This window comes from Microcaecilia unicolor, chromosome 1, assembly GCF_901765095.1.
Source record: "Microcaecilia unicolor chromosome 1, aMicUni1.1, whole genome shotgun sequence".
In the NCBI taxonomy this organism is placed as follows: domain Eukaryota; kingdom Metazoa; phylum Chordata; class Amphibia; order Gymnophiona; family Siphonopidae; genus Microcaecilia; species Microcaecilia unicolor.
In genome coordinates, this window is record NC_044031.1 from 706,399,159 (window position 1) to 706,424,019 (window position 24,861).

A 24,861-nucleotide genomic window follows, 5' to 3' on the forward strand; every position below is an offset into this window, starting at 1 on the left:
CGTCAGCAGCTGGCGCCTCAGCAAGGCCCCGCGGCTCCCCAGCAAAAGCAAGGGGCGAGCTTTTGACTGGCTCCAGCAGAGCATAGCCGACATCCAAGTGTCAGTGCCGGGCGACCTGCCAGTCGGGGGGAGGTTGAAAGCTTTTCACCAAAGGTGGCCTCTCATAACCTCCGATCAGTGGGTTCTCCAAATAGTCCGGCAAGGATACACCCTCAATTTGGCCTCAAAACCTCCAAATTGTCCACCGGGAGCTCAGTCTTACAGCTTCCAGCACAAGCAGGTACTTGCAGAGGAACTCTCCGCCCTTCTCAGCGCCAATGCGGTCGAGCCCGTGCCATCCGGGCAAGAAGGGCTGGGATTCTATTCCAGGTACTTCCTTGTGGAAAAGAAAACGGGGGATGCGTCCCATCCTAGACCTAAGGGCCCTGAACAAATATCTGGTCAAAGAAAAGTTCAGGATGCTTTCCCTGGGCACCCTTCTCCCCATGATTCAGCAAAACGATTGGCTATGCTCTCTGGACTTGAAGGATGCCTACACACACATCCAGATACTGCCAGCTCACAGACAGTATCTGCGATTTCAGTTGGGCACACGCCACTTCCAGTACTGTGTGCTACCCTTTGGGCTCGCCTCTGCGCCCAGGGTGTTCACAAAGTGCCTAGCTGTGGTAGCAGCGGCACTTCGCAGGCTGGGGGTGCACGTGTTCCCATATCTCGACGATTGGCTGGTGAAGAACACATCCGAGGCAGGAGCCCTGCAGTCCATGCAGATGACTATTCGCCTCCTGGAGCTACTGGGGTTTGTGATAAATTACCCAAAGTCCCATCTTTCCCCAGTGCAGAAACTCGAATTCATAGGAGCCCTGCTGGATTCTCGGACGGCTCGCGCCTATCTCCCAGAGGCGAGTGCCAACAACTTGTTGTCCCTCGTCTCGCGGGTGCGAGCGTCCCAGCAGATCACAGCTCGGCAGATGTTGAGATTGCTGGGCCACATGGCCTCCACAGTTCATGTGACTCCCATGGCCCGCCTTCACATGCGATCTGCTCAATGGACCCTAGCCTCCCAGTGGTATCAGGCCGCTGGGGGACTAGACGACGTGATCCACCTGTCCACAGGTTTTCTCGAATCCCTGTATTGGTGGACGATTTGCTCCAATTTGACTCTGGGACGTCCCTTCCAAATTCCTCAGCCACAAAAAGTGCTGACCACGGATGCGTCTCTCCTGGGATGGGGAGCTCATGTCGATGGGCTTCACACCCAAGGAAGTTGGTCCCTCCAAGAACGCGATCTACAGATCAATCTTCTAGAGTTGCGAGCGATCTGGAACGCTCTGAAGGCTTTCAGAGATCGGCTGTCCCACCAAATTGTCCAAATTCAGACAGACAACCAGGTTGCCATGTACTATGTCAACAAGCAGGGGGGCACCGGATCTCGCCCCCTGTGTCAGGAAGCCGTCAGCATGTGGCTCTGGGCTCGCCGTCTCGGCATGGTGCTCCAAGCCACATATCTGGCAGGCGTAAACAACAGTCTGGCCGACAGGTTGAGCAGGATTATGCAACCTCACGAGTGGTCGCTCAGTTCCAGGGTAGTGCGACAGATCTTCCAAGCGTGGGGCACCCCCTTGGTGGATCTCTTCGCATCTCGAGCGAACCACAAAGTCCCTCAGTTCTGTTCCAGGCTTCAGGCCCCCGGCAGACTAGCATCGGATGCCTTCCTCCTGGGGGAGGGCCTGCTGTATGCTTATCCTCCCATCCCTCTGGTGGGGAAGACTTTGTTGAAACTCAAGCAAGACCGAGGCACCATGATTCTGATTGCTCCTTTTTGGCCGCGTCAGATCTGGTTCCCCCTTCTTCTGGAGTTATCCTCCGAAGAACCGTGGAGATTGGAGTGTTTTCCGACCCTCATCACACAGGACGAGGGGGCGCTTCTGCATCCCAACCTCCAGTCTCTGGCTCTCAAGGCCTGGATGTTGAGGGCGTAGACTTTGCCTCTTTGGGTCTGTCAGAGGGTGTCTCCCGCATCTTGCTTGCTTCCAGGAAAGACTCCACTAAGAGAAGTTACTTCTTCCATTGGAGGAGGTTTGCCGTCTGGTGTGACAGCAAGGCCCTAGATCCTCGCTCTTGTCCTACACAGACCCTGCTTGAATACCTTCTGCACTTGTCTGAGTCTGGTCTCAAGACCAACTCTGTAAGGGTTCACCTTAGTGCAATCAGTGCATACCATTACCGTGTGGAAGGTAAGCCGATCTCAGGACAGCCTTTAGTTGTTCGCTTCATGAGAGGTTTGCTTTTGTCAAAGCCCCCTGTCAAGCCTCCTACAGTGTCATGGGATCTCAATGTCGTTCTCATCCAGCTGATGAAACCTCCTTTTGAGCCACTGAATTCCTGCCATCTGAAGTACTTGACCTGGAAGGTCATTTTCTTGGTGGCAGTTACTTTGGCTCGTAGAGTCAGTGAGCTTCAGGCCCTGGTAGCCCAGGCCCCTTACACCAAATTTCATCATAACAGAGTAGTCCTCCGCACTCACCCTAAGTTCTTGCCAAAGGTCGTGTCGGAGTTCCATCTGAACCAGTCAATTGTCTTGCCAACATTTTTTCCCCGTCCTCATTCCTGCCCTGCTGAACGTCAGCTGCACACATTGGACTGCAAGAGAGCATTGGCCTTCTACCTGGAGCGGACACAGCCCCACAGACAGTCCGCCCAATTGTTTGTTTCTTTTGATCCCAATAGGAGGGGAGTGGCTGTAGGGAAACGCACCATATCCAATTGGCTAGCAGATTGCATTTCCTTCACTTACGCCCAGGCGGGGCTGGCTCTTGAGGGTCATGTCACGGCTCATAATGTTAGAGCCATGGCTGCGTCGGTAGCCCACTTGAAGTCAGCCTCCATTGAAGAAATTTGCAAAGCTGCGACGTGGTCATCTGTCCACACATTCACATCTCATTACTGCCTGCAGCAGGACACCCGACGCGATAGTCGGTTCGGGCAGTCAGTTCTTCAGAACCTGTTTGGGCTTTAGGATCCAACTCCACCCCCCGAGGGCCCTGTTTGTTCTGTTCCAGGCTGCACTCTCAGTTAGTTGGTAAATTTTTTAGGTCAATCTCATTTATGTCCTCGCCGTTGCGAGGCCCAATTGACCATGGTTCTTGTTTTGAGTGAGCCTGGGGGCTAGGGATACCCATCAGTGAGAACAAGCAGCCTGCTTGTCCTCGGAGAAAGCGAATGCTACATACCTGTAGAAGGTATTCTCCGAGGACAGCAGGCTGATTGTTCTCACAAACCCGCCCGCCTCCCCTTTGGAGTTGAGTCTTCCCTTGAAGTGTATTGTCTTGCTACATACTGGACTGGCCGGCTCGAGCCGGTTTCGGGCGGGAAGACGGCCGCGCATGCGCGGTGCGCATGGGTGCGCGAGGACTAGCAAAGGCCTTTGCTAGTAAACTTTCCGATGGAGGGGGCTGCCGAGGACGTCAACCCATCAGTGAGAACAATCAGCCTGCTGTCCTCGGAGAATACCTTCTACAGGTATGTAGCATTCGCTTTGTACTTTTTTGGGATCTTGCCAGGTATATTGTGACCTGGATTGGCCACTGTTGGAAACAGGATGCTGGTCTTGATGGACCTTTGGTCTTTCCCAGTATGGCAATACTTATGTACTTCTGTGTATGGAATTGGGGAGGTGTAGAGTAGGAGACTGTGTGCAAATGTGTCTTCTTTATGGGGGTGGGGTATGTGTTGGGGGTATTGGGTTGTTTGGGGGTGAAGAGTTTGGTAAGGTGGAGTATATGTTTTGTTTTTGTAAGAGTATTCACCCTCCCCCTTCCATTTTCCCAAGTCAACTTCTATTCTTGTCCTAAGTCCTTGTCTTCCCTCTCTCATTGCTACTACTACTACTACTAACTAGCATTTCTAAAGCGCTACTAGGGTTACGCAGCGCTGTACAATTTAAACATAGAAGGACAGTCCCTGCTCAAAGAGCTTACAATCTAAAAGACAAGAGAACAATCTAAAGACAAGTGAATAATCTAGAGGACGAGTGAACAGTTAATCTGATAGGGTGGATAGATTGGGGCATTCTATATATCTCGAGCGGTTAGGCGCCGAAGGCAGCATTGAAGAGATGAGTTTTAATCAGAGATTTGAAGATGGGTAGGGAGGGGGCATGGCGTATGGGTAAAGGAAGATTGTTCCAGGCATAGGGTGAGGCAAGGCAGAATGAGCGGAGCCTGGAGTTGGCAGTGGTGGAGAAGGGTACTGAGAGAAGGGCTTTGTCCTGTGAGCGGAGGTTACGGGGGAGATGAGGGTGGAGAGGTAGTGAGGAGCCGCAGACTGAGTGCATTTGTAGGTAAGGAGGAGGAGCTTGAATTGTATGCGATATCTGATCGGAAGCCAATGAAGTGATTTGAGGAGAGGGGTGATATGAGTATATCGGTTTTGGCGGAATATAAGACGTGCCGCAGCGTTCTGAACTGATTGAAGGGGGGATAGATGGCTGAGTGGGAGGCCGGTGAGGAGTAAGTTGCAGTAATCAAGGCGAGAGGTAATGAGAGCGTGGACGAGAGTTCTGGTGGTGTGCTCAGAGAGGAAAGGGCGAATTTTGCTGATGTTGAAGAGGAAGAAGCGACAGGTCTTGGCAGTCTGTTGGATACGTGCAGAGAAGGAGAGGGAGGAGTCGAAGATGACTCCGAGGTTGCGGGCAGATGGGACGGGGAGGATGAGGGTGTTATCAACAGAGATAGAGAGTGGAGGAAGAGGAGAAGTGGGTTTAGGAGGAAAGACGAGGAGCTCGGTCTTGGACATGTTCAGCTTCAGGTGGCGGTTGGACATCCATGCCGCAATGTCGGATAAACAGGCCGATACCTTGGCCTGGGTCACCGCGGTGATGTCAGGTGTGGAGAGGTATAGCTGGGTGTCATCAGCATAAAGATGATACTGAAAACCATGAGACGAGATCAGCGAGCCCAGGGAAGAGGTGCAGATTGAGAAGAGAAGGGGTCCAAGGACAGATCCCTGGGGAACTCCAACAGATAGTGGGATGGGAGTGGAGGAAGATCCATGGGAGTGTACCCTGAAGGTGCGGTGGGAGAGATAAGAGGAGAACCAGGAGAGGACAGGGCCTTGGAACCCAAAAGAGGACAGTGTGGCAAGAAGTAAATCATGGTTGACAGTGTCAAACGCGGCGGAAAGATCGAGGAGGATGAGGATGGAGTAGTGACCTCTGGATTTGGCCAGGAGCAGGTCATTGCAAACTTTAGAGAGTGCTGTTTCTGTCGAGTGCAGAGGGCGAAAACCGGATTGAAGTGGATCGAGGATGGCATGAGAGGAGAGAAAATCAAGGCAGCGGCTGTGAACGGCGCGCTCAAGTATTTTGGAAAGAGAGATGGGGCGGTAGTTGGAGGGGCAGGTAGGTTCAAGTTAAGGTTTTTTGAGGAGAGGTGTGACAACGGCGTGCTTGAAGGTGTCAGGGACAGTTGCAGTGGGAGAGAGAGGTTGAGGATGCGACAGATGGCGGGGGTGACAGTATGGGAGATGGTGTTGAGTAGGTTGGTGGGGATGGGATCAGAGGAACAGGTGGTGCATTTCGAGGAGGAAAGAAGGCGGGAAGTTTCATCCTCGGTGATCTCAGGAAAAGAGGAGAAAGAGACCTGGGTAGGTTGGTTGAGGGAGAGGGTTAAAGGGTGAAGAGGAGGTGGTGGCTTGGTCGTGAACTCAAGGTTGATCTTTTGCACTTTGTCGCGGAAATAGTCGGCCAGTGATTGAGGTGAGAGAGAAGGGGGAGTAGGAGCGGGGGGCACTTTTAGGAGGGAGTTAAGGGTGGTGAAGAGACGACGAGGGTTGGAGCTGAGAGAATTGGTCAATTGGGTGTAATAGTCCTGTTTTGCACGGAATAGGGAGGAGTCACAGATCTCATTCCCCTTCTTTTTTCCCCCCTTCTTTGTACACTTATTGCTGATTTCTTTGCTATGACCATGTATCGCCTCTTCTTCTCCTGCTGCAGAGTTTGGGATCCTCATGGCATCAGTTTTCTACCTGATGTCGACCCTCTTATCTTTTAGTAATGGAACTTGACCTCTCTGCCAAGCCACTGTTTCTTCCCAGCTCCACTTTATGCATACATTTGTTCTTATGCAAACAAACCTATGCCTAGACAGACTCTTACCAATAGGCACTATCCTTGCAGAGAGAGGCACCTAAAAATAGCTTAGTATCAACTTCATAACTTCGCTGTGGTACAGCACACTCAAATTTGAGTCTCTTATCTGAGCGGAAAGGCAGCTGTTGCTATTTTGGCACCCTCTGTTGGTCAAGTATTGAAGGAATTTAATTGAATGGCATGCATTCTGGGCAAAGAGGAGGTTAAAAACCAGAATATAAAGTTTAGAGGAAATACTTAATGTAAAGTAGATCGCAGAAATCTCTCAATCTCTCTCTCTCATCATGTTCTCACCTATCCATGTACCTACTTTGGGTTGGCGGCAAAATGCATTAAGGGCTTATTATCAGCCATCTACACAAATTAAATGCCAAGATGTTATCTTGCATGTTGTGTTCCTCAGGGCTCTGTGCTTTCACCTTTTGCTTTTAATATCTTAGTCCCCTGGCAACTTTGATCTAGGAGTCTTGTATTCTGTGCTCTGTTTACGCTGATGATATTCTCCTAGTTTCCTCCCATGACTCATATAATACGAAACTTTCTTCTCTTCAGACTTTCCTTGAGAAGATCGATTGTTGGCTTTCTCAAGGTCACCTGTCTCAACTCACTGAAGACTGTTGCCCTGTGGATGACAGGCCACCTGTCTGGCCCTTCCATTGCCTCTTCCTTACTTGTTGACTCTTTTAAATATTTGGGTGTAGTCTTCAACTCTACACTTTCCTTCCAGTCACAGATCTCTTTGGTTGTCCGTTCTTGTTTCTACTCCCTGCATCTTATCCGCTTGATCCACCCTTTTTTGGATGATGTGAGTTGTACTACTCTACTTTATGCGCTGGCTGCCACAAAAGTAGATTACTATGATATCATTTATGCTGGGCTTCTAACCATTGCATTGAAGAGACTTCAAATAATCCAGAACACCTCTGTCCTTCTGGCCCATGCCCATCAATTTGATCGTGTCACCCCCTCACTGAAGCAGTATTGCTGGTTTCCACATTGCATTCCACATTCAGTACAAGGCTCTCGCAATTACTCACAAAATCCTTTATTCTGGCTCTCCTCCTTTCCTCTCATTACTCCTTACCATCTTACTTACACACTCCAATCCTCCTTTGGTAATTGCCTCTGTGTTCCACCCTTGTACTGTGCTAGATTGGAATCTACCCGCCATTCTGCCTTTTTCTCTTTGATTCCCTCTCTCTGGAACTGACAAGTGGGACAAGTGCTGACAAGTGGGAAAGCGCGGGTTATAAATGTTACAATACAACTCTCTTCCGGCTGATGTTCGGTCTGCTCAATCCTTTCCCCAGTTCCATGCTCTCCTAGCTTTCCTAAAGACTTAGTTGTTCTCAAGAGCTTTTCCAGAGGTGCCATGATCTCAGCTGTATTGGTTGCTGGTGAACTGCAGGATCCCCTCTACCTCTTGATAGTAATTTGGTAGTGCTCTCTATCCTCTTTTAGATTAATTTTCCCTCCCCTGGTTTCCTATTTCCAGTTCGCTGTTTCCTATCTTGAATTGTAGTTCTTTTCAGATTTTGCTACTATTTTTAATTTGTGCACCACTTTGATTCCTGTTCTGAAAGGTGGTATAACAAGAGCCTAATAAACAAAAACACATTTTTGTGAAATTATGTATTTTATTGTCTTCCAGAAGAAGGATGTATTTGTTTGGATTTGGTGGGCTATAAATGTTTGCGAAATAAATAAACATAATAGCATAATAGCATATCATGCTTTATGTTGGGAACCATTTTCATTAATTCTGTTTGCTATAAGTTTGAAGCACTACTCATTTAACTCGGATCTATGTACAATACCTTTCTTTCTGGACTTCGGGAATTAAGATAGCAGTGGCTTTGAACACAGTAAACAACACTGTATTGATTTAGTTAGTAAGAGAGATCCAAAACATATTTTTGTATTTAGATATTTATAAAGGAACAGATAAACTTAAGCACATAACCATATAGCATCCCAGTATATAGTATACAGTAATGAAAAGTTAGGAGCAATAAATGAAAGTGCTTGCTTTCTACAGTACAGAACTTCGTGAGTTAGAAAACCAGGCTAAAGTCTGCTTATTTGAACAAGGAACGAGCTGCACAGGTTTGCAGAGAAAGAAGCTCTAAAGTATGAAGAAATGGTAAGTTTTGTTTTCTTTTCCATCCTATAATGTAGTTGTACCTCCCTCTTTTTCAGCAGCTGTGAATGCTATCTCCACAGCATTCCAAACCAGCTCCATGTATGACATGAGTATCTTGTGATGTGGCCTTTACTGCTTGCCATCATTCACAACTATTTCCCTAGGCGAAGTTTCTAATTGCCCTCTATTGCAGTTTAGTTAAATAGATAATTTAGTTTATCACTTTTATTCTGCTAATTACATGTGGGCTGTATTCAGAGCTAATTATTCATTTATAATGTGTATTTTCAAAAAATATATGGGGGGGGGGGGGGTCAGTATTCAGCCCTTGGCGGTTAAGTGGCTTGTAAGCTGCTCACTGCTGTGGACTGAGTTAACTGTAGCCCTCTGTCACTGAGTATCGGGATTAGTTTGACAACCTGGAAGCTAACCACGTACTCGCCGATATTCAGGTTGGTGCATGGTTAGCTTGGCCTTTCAGCTGTCCTAACTTTATCTGCTCACTTCACTAGTTAGCAGACTGAATATCACTGCTAACCGTTAAGTGCTGTCTCTGCCCCTGGACCACCCCTAACCCATCCAGTTAGTGCTTTGGCAGTCAGAGGGAATATTCAGCCTCTCCTGCCCAGTTAAATCCTTTTGAATGTTGGTCTCATGGATAATATTGGGTCATTCAAATTGGTAAACAGTATATTTATGGACTGGGTTACTGGAGTGAAGGCAATCCAAAAAAATTATCTATTTAGCGGTGATATTCAGCTGTTAGATCATTTACATGTTTTAGTTTAGGCATGCTGAATAGGGGCCAGCGTGGTCTCTGCACTATCAATGTATGAATAACAGTGCTGAATACAAGAAGTACCAACATTTATCTTAAGCTGGTAACTTAATGTTGACCTCAGAGTTCTTAACAGATTACAGCTAATATTTATGTCTGAGTTATATGTGTTGTGATTTTTGCTTTTATTTATTTTGTTATCTTCCAGGAGAAGGCTGTATTTTTCTGGATTTGGTGGGTTATACATTTTTGTGAAATAAATAACATTAACAGCAGATTTTAAAGCACATAGCTACATTAAAACATACGTCATTTAAAACAAAAACGATAAAAAAATTTGCTGAATTTCGTTTACTTGTTACACCTTAGAGCTTATTTAACTCGTATCACAGGTCACCTGCCATCATCAAAAGCCTTTAAAAAATAGATTTATTTTTCTTTTGAAAATTGAAAACATCCACCTCCATTCTGACTTCTTAAAATTTATGTAAATAATGCAAACAATAAGGAGACCCTTCTCAAAATAAGAAAAAAGGAACATAGACGTGAACGTCTCTGGACATTAGTTGGCTTTATTAGAGTAATGCAGACTATTTATCATAGAATATGATGGCATATAGACTGCTCATTTACTCTCCTCTCTCCCATCCATGATTCAATTTGAAATCTAGAGCAGTGTTCTGTGCGTTGCAAACCATACAAGGAGAGACTTGCTGACCTGAACATGTATACCTTGGAGGAAAGGAGAACAAGGGTGACATGATACAGACGTTCAAATATTTGAAAGGTATTAACCTGCAAACGAACCTTTTCTGGCGACGGGAAGGTGGTAGAACTAGAGGACATGAATTGAGGTTGGAGGGGGGCAGACTCAGGAGTAATGTCAGGAAGTATTTTGTCACGGAAAGAGTGGTAGATACGTGGAATTCCCTCCCGTGGGAGGTGGTGGAGATGAAAACGGTAATGGAATTCAAACATGCGTGGGATAAACACAAAGAAATCCTGTGTAGAAGGAATGGATCTATGGAGTCTTAGCGGAGATTGGGTGGCGATGCCAGTAATTGGAGAGTAAAACCAATACTGGGTGGACTTCTGTGGTCTGCGCCCTGATCGTGGCTGAATAGATATGGATGGGCTGGAGTGTAAATTTAAGGGGCTTTGATGTTAGCTTCAGAACATTTAGTACAATAACAGTGCAGGGTGGACTTTTACGGTCTGTGCCCTGAGAAAGGCAGGGACAAATCAAACTCGGGTATGCATTTAAAGTAGCACATACCATGTAAAATGAGTTTATCTTGTTGGGCAGATTGGATGGACCGTTCAGGTCTTTATCTGTCGTCATTTACTATGTTACTATGTGCAAGGCCCAGGAGCTTTTTTTTTTTTTTCTGGTACTCTCTGCCTCTTTACCAAAATCTCAGGATAGAAAAGGGGATGTCAATGGGAGGAAGAGACGCATGCTTGAAGGGCAAGGCATTTCTCAGCATATGAAGAGAATGCATTTGGAAAAGCAAAACTCCTTGACATACACACAATAAAAAGTTTTAAGTAGGCTGGTGGGGTGAATGTCATTAACACACACTGATCAGCAGTGTTGAGGCCTCACATGGTAAGGTAGTTGGTGGCTCTCCTTCAGCTCATTTGGGTCTAAAGTGGCCCCAACTTAAAAATTAGTGGAGGCCACTCCTCTAGAGATACATTATAATTCTAGGGAGTGGTTCAGAAACATCTTCACATGTAAAAAGCAGCATTTATGTGTGTAAATATCAATTTCAGAAAAGCTGCTGTTTTCACTTTGAGATCTACACCGCATAAAGATTTCACAAGGGTGTGGTGTAGGCATACCTCAGGCTGGAATAAGTCTACATATAGAAAGGGGATATACATATATGGAAAAAATGTTTGCTGTCAGGTTTTATACCAGCTCAAAGGGATGTACAGACTTTTAAAAAGTGTTTATTTTGGTTAGGACTCTTTTTTACACGAAGGATGAAGGGAGTAAGACTTCTTAGGCTGATAATCAAAAGATGTTTGTGCCTAACTTGATGAGTTAGGTACCTAAATGTAGCAAATTTAAAAGGTGGGAGGGGATCAGAGCAAGAGAATGAAATTAGGCATTCAGAGCTGATTTTCAGTATTTAACTTAGGAAGTTAAAGTTAGGTAAGTAAATAAAAGGCCACGTTTAGATACCTCATTTTTAGATTCCCTAAATTAAGTGCCTATTTGGAACATAAAGTTTTTTGAAATCCTAAATTCAACAGAATATAGGTTTCTGAGTTTATTCACACAGCTTCTCCCCCCCTTTTTAATATTGATCCATCTATTTATAAAACTGGGTGACTGTAAAATATGATGATATTGCTTCTACAATGGATTATGGTTTATTCTCCGAGGACAAGCAGGCTGCTTTTTCTCACATGTGGGTCGACGTTCTCGTCGGCCCAGGAATCGGCATTATGCCAGCAAAATAAAACAAAGTTTTGCTAGAGTCTTCTAGCGCGCGAATCTCACACACCGCGCATGCGCAGATGACTTCCCGGCCGTCGCGTGAGCGTGCTTCCTCAGTTTTTTCTTGTCTGCAGCGGAAAGACAGCGTGTCTACACTTCTCTTCGCTTTTGGCCCAGGAGAAAGAGTCTTGATGACGAGTTAGTTTACTTTTATTTTTATTTTTCACTTCATTCTTTAAAAAAAAACTTCTCCCGTATTTTTCTAGTTTTAAGCACCTTTTTTATAAGTTTTCTTTCTTTTTCGACGTGGCCGACTTTCAGGCCGCACGGCCGGGTTCTTTCCTTTCTTTTGTGCCCCTTTTTTCTTTTCAAGGCACAATCGTGTTGTTTGATTTTGCCAAAGCCATTTTCCCTTCCATGTCATCGAAGATGCCCAGCGGCTTCAAGCGTCGTACGCGGTGCAACTGGACTATCTCAGGTACCGATACCCACGCCTGGTGTATCCAGTGCCTTGGGCCCGACCATAGCCCAGCCACTTGTAGTCTGTGGCTTCATATGAAGAAACGGACTCGAGAAACCCAACGAGAAAAACTTTTTGGGGCTCAGTCCAGTCCTTCGACATCAACATCAGTACTGAGGTCATCGGCGTCGACATCGACAGGAGGATTGACGTCAGGAAGAAAGGTAATGACTTCTGAGAGACCAACTCGCACTGGGAGCAGTGAGGCGTAGAGTGGGTCTCCACCTGCCTTGAGGCCTCCTGTTATGCAGGCCCCCCAGGCCCGACCTTTGTCAGACCCGGCCCAGAGGATGCGTGAGGATTCCATGTCCTCCTCATCGGTACCAAGGAATCTCGATGACGGGCGTCGAGCAAGGGCGAAGAAGCTCCGGGGCGTCGAGAGAGTTGGCACCCGAGGAAGCGTCGGCACTGAGAGGATCGCTCCCCCTCGATTCAGGAGGTGCCGATGCATCGGTCTCCTAGCAGCCCAGTACCTGCTCCCGAGCCTCCACAGATTCTGACACCGCCTGTTCCACCGACCCCACAGCCTTCTCCGATGGTGGCTCTTGACGAGTGCATCCGGGCCTTGTTTCCAGAACTTCTGAAGGGACCGCTATGATAGTCAGCTTCGGTGTCAGGGGTGCTTGCGCCTTCTGTACCTGCTGCTGCAGCGGTGTCTGGCCCTTCGCCTGCAGTGACGTACTCGACCACGATGCCACTTGTGGCATCCACGTCGGCTGCCACCCAGGTTGACTCCTCTTCAACGTCGGTGGAGGGAGCTTTGCCACAGTCGGACCGGGCATCGGCCTCTCGATATTGCCATAGAGGACATCGTTCCTCGGCGTCGAGGCAGGTTCAGTGTCAAAGCACATTAACTCGAGTTCTATCCGATACTGAGCAGGAGCGTTCGTGGGAGTCAGAAGAAGATCCCAGGTACTTCTCTTCTGATGAGTCTTTTGGGATTCCTTCTGATGATCCTTCCCCTCCGCCAGAAAGGAGACAATCTCCAACGGAGAGTCTGCCCTTTTCTTCTTTTGTCCGGGAAATGGCTTCGGCTATTCCCTTCCCTGTGGAAGTTGAGGATGAGCCCAGGACTGAGACACTCGAGGTCCAGGATTATTGTTCTCCACCTAAAGAGGCTGTGACAGTTCCTTTGCATAGGGTACTGAAAGAAGTCCTTATGCGAAACTGGTCAGCCCCTCTGTCTAGCCCCGTGGTCCCGAAAAAAAGCTGAATCCCAGTATCGGATCCACGGTGAACTTGGGTTGATGAGGTCTCAGTTACCCCACAGTTCCATGGTGGTGGACTTCGCCCTCAAGAGAGCCAGGAGTACTAGAGACTATGGTTCGGCACCCCCAGGCAGAGAGGCAAGAACTCTTGACACTTTTGGGAGGAAGACGTATCAGGCCGCTATGCTCGCCACCAAGATCCAGTCTTACCAGCTCTTCATGAGCTGCCATCAGAAAACGCACAATCTCCAATTGGCTAGCAGATTGCATTTCCTTCACTTATGCCCAAGCTGGGCTGTCTTTAGAGGGCCATGTCACAGCTCATAATGTTAGAGCCATGGCTGCGTCAGTGGCTCAACATAAAGTCAGTCTTCATTGAGGAGATTTGCAAGGCTGCAACGTGGTCATCAGTCCACACATTCATATCTCACTACTGCCTTCAGCAGGATACCCGACACAACAGTCGGTTTGGGCAGTCAGTGCTGCAGAATCTGTTTGGGGTTTAGAATCCAACTCCACCCCCCTAGAACCATTTTTGTTCTGTTCCAGGCTGCACTCTCAGTTATGATTTCAGGTCAACCTATATTATGTCCTCGCCGTTGCGAGGCCCAATTGACCAATGTTCATTGTTTTGAGTTAGCCTGGGTGCTAGGGATACCCCACATGTGAGAACAAGCAGCCTGCTTGTCCTCAGAGAAAGCGAAGATACTTACCTGTGGCAGGTCTTCTCCGAGGACAGCAGGCTGATTGTTCTCACAAACCCGCCCCCCTCCCCTTTGGAGTTGTTCTTGTTGTTTGTTGCTTCTATGCTTTTTGATTAACCTGAGGAAGCATGTTCACGTGACAGGCGGGAAGTCGTCCGCGCGTGCACGGTGTGTACGATTCGCGCACTAGAAGACTCTAGCAAAACTTTGTTTTATTTTGCTGGGAAAATGCCGAATCCTTGGCCGACGCGGATGTCGACCGACATGTGAGAACAATCAGCCTGCTGTCCTCGGAGAATACCTGCTACAGGTAAGTATCTTCGCTTTACACTTGATATACCACCTCTCGTATTGGTACAGCAAGGTGGTTTACAAACAATAGAAAGGAAAGGAACTCCAGTGGAACAGGACAGAAAAGACAAAAAGCAGAAGGGAGGGAAGGAAAGAAGATAAAACCAAGGATGGGGGATATAAGTACCAACAAAAAGGATAACACATCACAGCAACTGTCTGGCACAACACTCAATCATGAAAAACCTGTTTATAAAAGTAAGTTTCAAGAGTAGCTATCCTTGCTGCTAGACCTCTCTGTTTCATATGATCTAGATACAGGTTAAATAAGTCTAAAATTTGGTAGCATTTTTTTCCCAAAAATGCAAATGCTATCTTTACCACTTTGAACTGACTTGCGTCACCCTGTGTTACACCTATGTATTGCTCTTTCTGTGCTTACATTATACAATATTGTACAAATTTTCAGTACTGTGTCAAAAGAAGTTAATATATCCCAACAAGGAAAAGAGAGTACTCAATATAGTGTTACAAAAAAACTCTCTAGTATATTGGCACAATAATACTCTTCAAAAGGCTATAATTCTATGGCGTGCATCAAGCTTTAAAAAGTAGATAAGGGAAAAAGCCTCTGAAACCGACCCAACCTCAATAATTGTTATGGATAACAAAGGTTGGAAAAAGTCAGTGGGTTTCTTGTCATCATCGGCATAAAAAACCCTTAAATTCTACAATGCAAAAATGCTAAAACTCCACAGAATTGACTAGGGATCCGAAAAAAAAGAAGTGAAAAGATTTTTAACTTAGCTTTAACTTCCAAATGCAGGTGAAAAGCAACATGTACATCATCGGAAGCACAGATGTGTCAAAACGTTTTGGTTACTCACGCCTTGAGACAGCTATTCTACAGCGAAACACTGGCCAAAGTTGGTATGTTGGACAGATGATCTACATGTTGCTTTTCACCCGCATTTGGAAGTTAAAGCTAAGTTAAAAAATCTTTTCACTTCTATTTTTGGAGCCCTAGTCAATTCTGTGGAGTTTTAGCATTTTTGCATTGTAGAATTTAAGGTTTTTTTTATGCCGATGATGACAAGAAACCTATTGACTTTTTCCATAACAGTTATTCGGGTTGGAGGTTGAGTCGGTTTCAGAGGCTTTTCCCCTTATCTACTGTTTAAAACTTGATGCATTCCACAGAATTACAGTCTTTTGAAGAGTATTATTGTGCCAATATACTAGAGGTTTTTTTTTTATCACTCAAAAGAAGTTAATAACACTGATTAGAAATCTTTAAAAATTTCAAGTGATTTATATTTGTCATGGAGAAAATTAGATGTTTTGCAGGTTGTCATATATTTTTACAGATCAATAATGCACATTAAAAGTGTTGGTGCATGCTTTTAATAAACAATTGCCTGAATGATTTGAACATGGTGTTATCAGAGACTTATGTGAAGAGGAAAGAAATCAAGAAAAGTCACTAGACACTGATAACTGACTAGAAAAGGGAAAAAATGGTGTGTGTTTTGACAGTTTATTGATGTTAAATAGAGACAAGATTCTGAACTAGCCCGACAAATGAAGGAAGTATATGAAAGTGGAACAGAAGAAGAGAGGTTGAGAGAAAAGAAGTATTATGAGGACAAAATAAATTATCAACAAGGATTAGAGAGACAGCTTGAAGAAATGGAACAGAAGAAGCAAGAAGCTTATGAGGAATTCTTAAGAGATAAACGACTGATTGATGAAATTGTAAGAAAGATATGCGAAGAAGACCAAATGTAAGTTGTTCAAAAATTAGCATATTCAAACTATAAGGATGCAGTTTCTTTTATTAATTGTCAGCTCATATTTTCATCAGGATGTAGGTATTGCTAAAGAATTTTAAGTTGTAATTGTTACATGGTGTTGCCATTTTGCTTTCATTTTGTCAGCAGTACAAACACTGGTGCACCAAAAACGTGAAGTAACTCTATAAAGAAATCAACTTGTTTGTTTAGAAATGTTGGGATATAATAGCTGCACTAATCATGGAGAAACAGGAGGATTTATAGATTTTGATCCTTTAAAAGGACCAGCAGAAAAGATACTGCCATGCACAGTCTTTCAAGACATTTCAAGCTGCTGCTTTATTTCTAGAATCTAAAGATGAGGCCCATGAGGTCTTTAAAGATTATGGAGGTCTTTTACTAAGCTGCAGTAGCGTTTTTAGCTTGCGGTAGAAATCGGCTAGAGTAAATGCTGAGACGCCCATAGGAATATAATGGGCATCTCTGTGTTTACTGCCAGCTGATTTCTACAGCGAGCTGAAAATTCTACCGAGGCTTAGTAAAAGACCCCCTATGTATGGCAGCATTTTTTCTTTCTTTAAAAAGTATATCTATCACTACCTTCAAACACTTTCAAAAATGTACTGTACATACATGTCTTGGCACTGGCATCAAATATTTGGGTCTGCGATGATATCAGAAAGTTTCGTGGGTACAGCAATATTTAGTGCCATACCCACATACCTAAGCAGGTAAAGTTAGGACTGCAATTTATGTGTACCTACTTTCTGGTTAAGTATGTGGACACCAGCACTGAATACTGGTGCCTGCATACTTCTAGGACCGTCCCAACTTTACCCCCAGACCACCCCAGCACTGCCTGGACAGTGCCAAAGTGGTGAGAGTCAATAGTTAATGGCACTTCCTGTTTAAGTACTGCTGAATATTGGCGACCAGTCAGCTTTAAGCCTCTCTTGCCCGCTTAAACCACTCTGAATGTCTACCACTTTGTAAATAGTAGTTACATAAGGGTGCCCTTTTGTCTTTTAACCAATATATGTAGGGATGACTTTCAAAGGGATCTAGCAGCATAATTCAGGAATTACTCTTGGTGCAGATTGTCCCTGTAGTGCACATAAACTTTCCATGAACTACATTGGAGTTGTTGGGCCTGTGCAGTTTAGATCTGCCCCTAAACAGCCTCTCTCTAAGGGAGCAGGCAGAAACTCACTGTTATGAGTATTCAGATTTGTCCGTCGTTCTAAAATTCATTATAATGTAACAGTGCATTGACGGCATTAAGTCGTACTCAGCCAGCCAGGAACCCAGGGATTCCAAGATTTACAGCAAACAATTTTATAATAGTTAAGATGTATGACAGTTTATAATAGGACTTTTAGTGCTGTGTCACAGATGAGACATTTAACATGTTTCATTAATCTATGCATATTAAAGACCCCTTGAGCAGTTTCTAAGATTTCAGATCTTAATCCCTGTATTTTAAATTCAGGTGCAATTTATACAGTTTAAGGTATCTGATTTCTCTTAGTAAAACTATCCAGATAAAGAAATCATCCCAGGTTAACAATTTGGTTCAAGCTATACCACTGGAATAAGCAGTGCTTGGGAGTAGTATAGAGGCAGCACTTTAGAGTCTAGGAAGGAAGCAAAAATTGCTGTCTCTACTGTAGCACTCTTGCTGAGTGAAATGGTGCTGAGGAATAGTGTTGAAGAAGACTTCCTTCTAGCTCTCAGGCCAGCAGAAGTAACTGAAAGTCACCTAAGCATGCTGTCTAGAGTGGAGTATGTAAAAAATAATGAAGGGAAAATAGAAGATAAAAAGGAAAGAAAACTCAACTTTTTCTGTGCAGGGAAAGGCAACGTAAATTAGAAAAAATTAATGCAACTCAAAGGCATATTGAAGAATTTCAACAGCAGCAGGCAGAATGGAGAAGACGAGAGCATGAAAGAATGGATGAGGAAGACAGGATGATCCTGGAGTATGCTAACATGCAAGAGAAGAGAGGGGAAGATCGAATGGCCAGAATCCAAGAACATGAAGCAAGAAAATTGATGCTTCAAAATAAGGTATTGAACAAATAGTAATTGTAATGTAATTTACTAAACAGAAAGTAAAATAGCAGTATGTATATATAATTTGAGAAAAGATACCATATTTTTAATTGTATCACTTTCTAATTATTTTATTTATTTATTTTTTAAAATTTGATAGCTTACAGAACAGATTGAAAAGGAGCAGCTGAAGCGTGAAGAGTTTGAACAAATACAAGCAGAACTTTATCATGAAGAGCAAGCTGAGGCAGAAAGACTAAAGGAGATTGTGAGTATTGAAAATCAATGAATAAATAATGACTATTGAGAATAGCAGTTTAAAGAAGCCAGTAGAATATATAGTTTTATCATGACAGTGCGGATTCCCACAGACGAGATCAGGAGAGAATTAGAGTTAAGTGCTGAAAAGGATTCCAAGAGTAAATGTAAATAGATTCATATTTGAATCCATAAATAGTATTCTTAAATAAATAAATAGTATAAATAGCATAAATAGTATTCTTTCTTTTTAGTGGAAGTGCAGAAGTGGGAAATGAAGGACAGCTGGACAAGCCACTGGTTGAATCAATCCAATTTTTTCTTCAAACGTGTATAGAGACTCGACACGGCAACCGTGTTTCAGAATGCAAGATGCCTGACTCAGGAGTCTAGAAACAAAAGTAATGAACTTACACATGTATATGAAGGATAAATGAAAAAACTGTATAGATATACAAACAAAGTAAAAACAAAATATGGGAAAAAATCTAAAAATATGTAAAAGAATAAATGAATATATAAAACATAAATGAGTATATATAAAAATAATAATACATTGAAGCAGTGGTCAAATCCATACATTTATGTTGAGTACCAACAAGGTGTATAAACAACCATACTGAAATTTAGAAAAAGAAATATACATAAAAACATGAAAGTACATGAAAATGTCTTATTTACTATGGATGTGTGTGCAAAAAAGAATGTAATATAATATTGAATGTCTAAAAGTATACAAAAATCTGGTGATGATGAAAGAGAGCCACTAACCTGCTGTTGTGGAACTCAAGACAAATGTCTAGAAAATAGTTAAAAAGTAGAAAATATGGTAAATAGGGGAGGTACGGACAGAAGAATAACCCTACTTACCTTCTACCACTTCATTGCCACCATTCTCTTCTTGCACCTCTGCGCCGGTTTCTCTGCATGCCCTCCTGTACTGGCTCTCTTTCCCTGCGCTGGCTTTTTTCCATTCACTTTGCCTCATTTTGTCCTCACTTGTCTCTCCGTTGCAATTTGCTTACTCCAATCAAACTTTTTTTCTCTCGCATGTGGAGTTTCTCTTGTGTCCATACTTCCCCTATTTACCATATTTTCTACTTTGTAACTGTTTAATTTCTAGACAGAGAATTGTCAGTATCCACATGGTTTTCTGAAGACCCACCCAGAGCTCTTAGCTCTTATCATCATCACTCATTTGTCTTGAGTTCCACAACAGCAGGTTAGTGGCTCTCTTTCATCATCACCAGATTTTTGTGTATTTTTAGATGTTTGATATTATATTTTATTCTTTTTTTGCACATACATCCATAGTAAATATGCATTTTCATGTACTTTCATGTTTTTGTGTATATTTCTTTTTCTAAATTTCAGTATGGTTATGTTTATACATCTTGTTGGTACTCAACATAAATGTATGGATTTGACCACTGCTCCAATGTATTATTTTTATATATACTCATTTGTTTTATATATTCATTCATTCTTTTACATATTTTTAGATTTTTCCCATATTTTGTTTTTACTTTGTTTGTATATGTATACAGTTTTTTCATTTAGCCTTCATATGCATGTGTAAGTTCATTATTTTTGGTTTTAAACTCCTGAATCAGGCATCTTGTATACTGAAACATGGTTGCCGTGTCAAGTCTCTATATATGTTTGAAGAATAAAGTGGATTGGTTCAACCAGTGGCTTGTCTAGCTGTCATTCATTTCCCACTTCTGCTTTTCCTGTTGGTCTTCCGTGGGGTTCTTTTGTTCGGCTACTGTTGGGTCCCTATTCGTTTTAGAGTACCATAACTACTGGTAAATATAGTTTAACTAGCTGATGCCTGGTGAAGATGAAGTTCAGCAGGAGATCCTATTACCTCCTCTTCCCCCTCCCCAATGCCTGGACTGCAGAATTCCCCCCCCCCCCCCCCCCCCCACACCTTGATCCCCAGCCCTGGTCTTACCGGTGTTCCTGGTGTCTTTTGGGAGCAGGAGCTACGCCCAGTCACTCCTTTGCCAGTCCAAGGTTCAAAATAGCTCCTATGACTCCTAGCGGTAATCTTGCAGTACTACCATTAGTAGTCATGCTGCCAAATAAGGACAAGTAGGAGTAAATATAAACTTTCCTAGCCTTGTCCTTGATTAATTTGTCAGAACAGGGGTGAATCTTGCTTGTAAATGAGTATGTTAGTTGTGATTTCTGCGCATGTCTTAATACTTGCATTGTCTTTATGAGGTGTAATATGTTACTATGTGGATATAATTAGATAGGTATTGAGCTTCTGTCCTCTAGGTGGTCGGAAGAAGCTATAGTTACTTCTTCCCCACACTGTTGGGTTGCCTAAGGACCCTTGGTTTACTGACCAAAGCACATTCTTGTTAAGGTACGTAAAAATTCACAGAGGAACGCATGTAGTGAAAGTACACAACCTCTGCACTCAGTTTTTTTGGGTGCACAATAACCCTACACCAAGCCTTGCATTACACACCAGCACACAGCATATTTAAAAATAAGTGGTAACAAAGCTATTAGCTATTCTACCCTGATGCATAGGAGTGCACAGAATACTCTGCTGAGCACAATGCCAGGGCTTTAAGGCCGAGTTTGAGAAGGAGTGGAAGGATTAGCTCATTCTTCTGCAGTACTGCCTATAAGGGCCTGTTCTTCTTTTTTTTCCCTGTGAGCATATGGGACCAAAAACAAACGGAACAAAGGGCTTTCAAGACTGAAGCAGACAAAAAAAATCCTTTATTCAGGCCCCGACACGGGCCGTGTTTCGGTGTCAAAATGCCTTTGACGCCAAAACATAGCCTGTGTTGGGTCTCTGAATAAAGGATTTTTTTTGTCTGCTCCAGCCTTGAAAGCCCTTTGTGCTGTTTGTTTTGGACTCTTTGTGATATGTACTCTGTCCTTCTCCAAGGACAAGCAGGCTGCTTGTTCTCACTAATGGGTTGACGTCCGTCGGCAGCCCCAGGAACGGAATTCTACCTAGCAACAAAGCTTGCTAGCCCTCGCGCGCATGTGCAACCGTCTTCCAGCCCACAGTGCGAGCATGCCCCTCATTCTCTTTTTTTTCTGCGGCTCAGGACGGCTGTTTTTTTGGCTGTTCTGTGCCCCAGAGAGAGTCCTCGCAGTGTTTTGCTGTTTTTCGCCACTTTTTCAGTTTTTTTCTGTGCGAGTTCGCTCGTGTTTCTTCGTTTCTTTAAAAAAAAAAAACTGTTTGAAAGTTTCCTTTATCTCTTAGTTTTTCCCTGTAAGTTTCCTTTCGTTATCGCGAGCGGCCATTTTGGCCACCCGTATGGGTTTTTTCCCCTTTTTGTGCCCTTATTTTGGCACCATCGTGGTTTTTGACTTCGCCGCCGCGATTTTTCCATCCATGACCTCGAAGATCGCCAGCGGCTTCAAGAAGTGCACGCGGTGCAGCCGGGCCATCTCAGTCACTGATCCACACGCTTCGTGTCTTCAGTGTCTTGGGGCTGGTCATTGTCCCGACGCTTGTACCCTGTGTCTTCGCTTAAAAAAGCAGACGCAAGCGTCGAGATTGGCTCAGTGGGGAGCGCCTGTTCCAAGCCATGCTCAGTCTGTCGACGTCGGTAGTGGTACCCGATTGTAGGAGACGGTATCGATGTCGGCACCGGAGGGTGCATCGACGTCTCGAGTGCAGGTAATGGCTGTCCAGAGACTATCTCACGATGGCAGCAGAGAGCCATCGAGTGGGTCTCCACCTGCCTCGAGGACTCCTGCGGTACAGGCCCACCGGGACCGACCTCTTTCGGACCCGGCCCCGAGGAAGCGTGTGGATTCCACATCTTCCTCGTCGGTGCCGGGAGGTACCGGTGGCATGCTTCGAGCGAAGGCAAAGAAGCATCGTCATCGCTCACCTTTCCGCTACGGTACCGAGAGCACCGGGATGCAGAAGGATGTGGCACCCATGAAACGTCGACGCCGGGAGAATCGTTCACTCTTCATTCAGGAGGTGTCGATGTGTGCTTCTCAGGACAGCCTGGTACTGCCTCCGCGCCCCAGGCAGATTCTGACTTCGTCGCCTGTACCGGCCCCACAGCCTTTCTCAACAGACACTCTAGACGAGCGCCTCCAAGCCATCCTTCCAGGGATTCTGGAGGGGCTGCTGCGACCATCTGTTCTGGTACCGGTGGCGCTTGCGCCGTCGGTACCATCCAGAGATGCGGCGGTTGGCTCCCCGCTCGTGGTGCAGACTGCGACGCCGGTACCGCTTGCAGCATCGGCTTCAGCTGCCACCCAAGTGGACTCCCCGTCGACGTCGCTGGAGGAAGCTTCGGCAGCGCAGGAGTCCTCTTCTCGACATCGCCATCGTGGACATGGTTTCTCGGCATCGAGACGGGCCCGGTATCGGACTGAAGTCAGAGAACTCATGTCCGATACCAAAGGGGAGGCCTCGTGGGAGGCAGAGGAAGACCCAAGATATTTCTCCGATGAGGAGTTTGTGTCTCCCTTCTGATCCCACTCCTTCGCCAGAGAGAAAGCTTTCGCCTCCCGAGAGTTTGTCTTTCTCTTCCTTTGTCCCGGAAATGTCTACGGCCATTCCCTTCCCTGTGGTTACTGAGGATGAGCCCAGGGCCGAGATGTTCGAGGTCCTGGATTATCCTTTGCCACCTAAGGAATCGTCCACTGTTCCTCTGCATAATGTCCTGAAACAGACATTGCTGACGAACTGGGCGAAACCATTAACTAACCCCTCCATCCCCAAAAAGATTGAGTCCCAGTATCGAATCCATGGGGACCCAGAGTTAATGAAGACCTAGTTGCCTCATGACTCTGGCGTTGTGGACTCCGCTCTCAAGAGGGCCAAGAGTTCTCGGGATTACGCCTCGGCGCCCCTGGGGCGGGAGTCTAGAACTCTGGACTGTTTTGGGAGGAAGGCCTACCATTCTGCTATACTCGTGTCCAAGATTCAGTCTACACAAGCATTCACTTGCGGAACAATGTGCGGCAGCTGGCAGACTTGATCGATAAACTCTCGTCGGAGCAGGCCAAGCCTTTTCAGGAGGTGGTCAGGTAGCTGAAGGCGTGTCGCAAATTCCTGTCCAGGGATGCTTATGACACTTTTGATGTTGTATCCAGGGCCGCTGCTCAAGGTATAGTGATGCGCAGACTCTCATGGCTGCGTGCCTCTGACCTGGAGAATAGAGTCCAGCAGTGGATAGCAGATGCTTCTTGCCAGGGGGATATTATTTTTGGTGAAAAGGTCAAATAGGTGGTAGAGCAGCTCCACCAGCGGGACACCGCCTTCGACAAATTCTCCCACCGGACGCATTCAGCATCTACCTCTTCAGGTAGACGTTTTTATGGGGGAAGGAGGAATGCTCCCTATGCTTCTAATAGGCATAGGTACAATCCACCTTCCCGACAGCCTTCTCAGGCTAAGCCCCAGCGCGCTCGTTCATGTCAACAGCGTGCGCCTCAACAGGCCCATGCAGCTCCCCAGCAAAAGCAAGGGACAGGCTTTTGACTGGCTCCAGGTGAGCATAGCCAATATAACAGTGTCCGTGCCGGACAATCTACCAGTCGGGGGGAGGCTAAAGTTTTTTCACCAAAGGTGGCCTCTTGTAACCTCCGACAGGTGGGTTCTTCAAATAGTCCGGCTAGGATACTTCCTCAGTTTGATCTCCAAACCTCCAAATTGCCCACCGGGAGCTCAGTCCTTCAGCTTCCAGCTCAGACAGGTACTTGCAGAGGAACTCTCCGCCCTTCTCAGCGCCAATGCGGTCGAGCCCGTGCCACTGGGGCAGGAAGGGCTGGGATTCTATTCCAGGTACTTCCTTGTGGAAAAGAAAACAGGGGGATGCGTCCCATCCTAGACCTAAGGGCCCTGAACAAATATCTGGTCCGAGAAAAGTTCAGGATGCTTTCCCTGGGCACCCTTGGCTATGCTCTCTGGACTTGAAGGACACTTATACTCGCATCCCGATATTGCCAGCTCACGGGCAGTATCTTCGATTCCGTCTGGGAACACGGCATTTTCAGTATTGTGTGCTACCCTTTGGTCTCGCCTCTGCGCCCAGAGTGTTTACAAAATGCCTGGCTGTTGAAGCGGCGGCGCTGCGCAGATTGGGAGTGCATGTGTTCCCTTACCTTGACGATTGGCTGGTGAAGAACACCTCGGAGGCAGGAGCTCTACAGTCCTTGCAGATGACTATACGACTCCTGGAGCTACTAGGGTTTGTGATAATTTATCCAAAGTCCCACCTTCTTCCAGTTCAAAGACTAAAATTTATAGGAGCTCTGCTGGACTCCCAGACAGCTCATGCCTACCTCCCCGAGACTAGGGCAGACAATCTTCTGTCTCTTGTTTCCTGGGTCCGAGCGTCTCAGCAGATCACAACTCGGCAGATGTTGAGATTGCTCGGCCACATGGCCTCCACAGTTTATGTGACTCCCATGGCTCGTCTTCACATGAGATCGGCTCAATGGACCCTAGCTTCCCAGTGGTTTCAAGCTGCTGGGGATCTATAGGACGCAATCCAGCTGTCCACGGGGT

At 45.5% G+C, this 24,861-nt stretch overlaps 1 protein-coding gene across 1 annotated transcript in view; it reads left to right on the forward strand.

Annotated features, from left to right (window-relative positions):
* MNS1 (meiosis specific nuclear structural 1) overlaps nt 1-24,861 on the forward strand; it is a 123,342-nt gene that overhangs the window by 46,325 nt on the left and 52,156 nt on the right. The window contains 6 exon segments of the mRNA XM_030190410.1: nt 8,190-8,211; nt 8,213-8,260; nt 8,262-8,294; nt 15,799-16,028; nt 17,888-18,104; nt 18,250-18,357. Of these exon segments, the coding sequence (XP_030046270.1) occupies nt 8,190-8,211; nt 8,213-8,260; nt 8,262-8,294; nt 15,799-16,028; nt 17,888-18,104; nt 18,250-18,357 (658 nt within the window).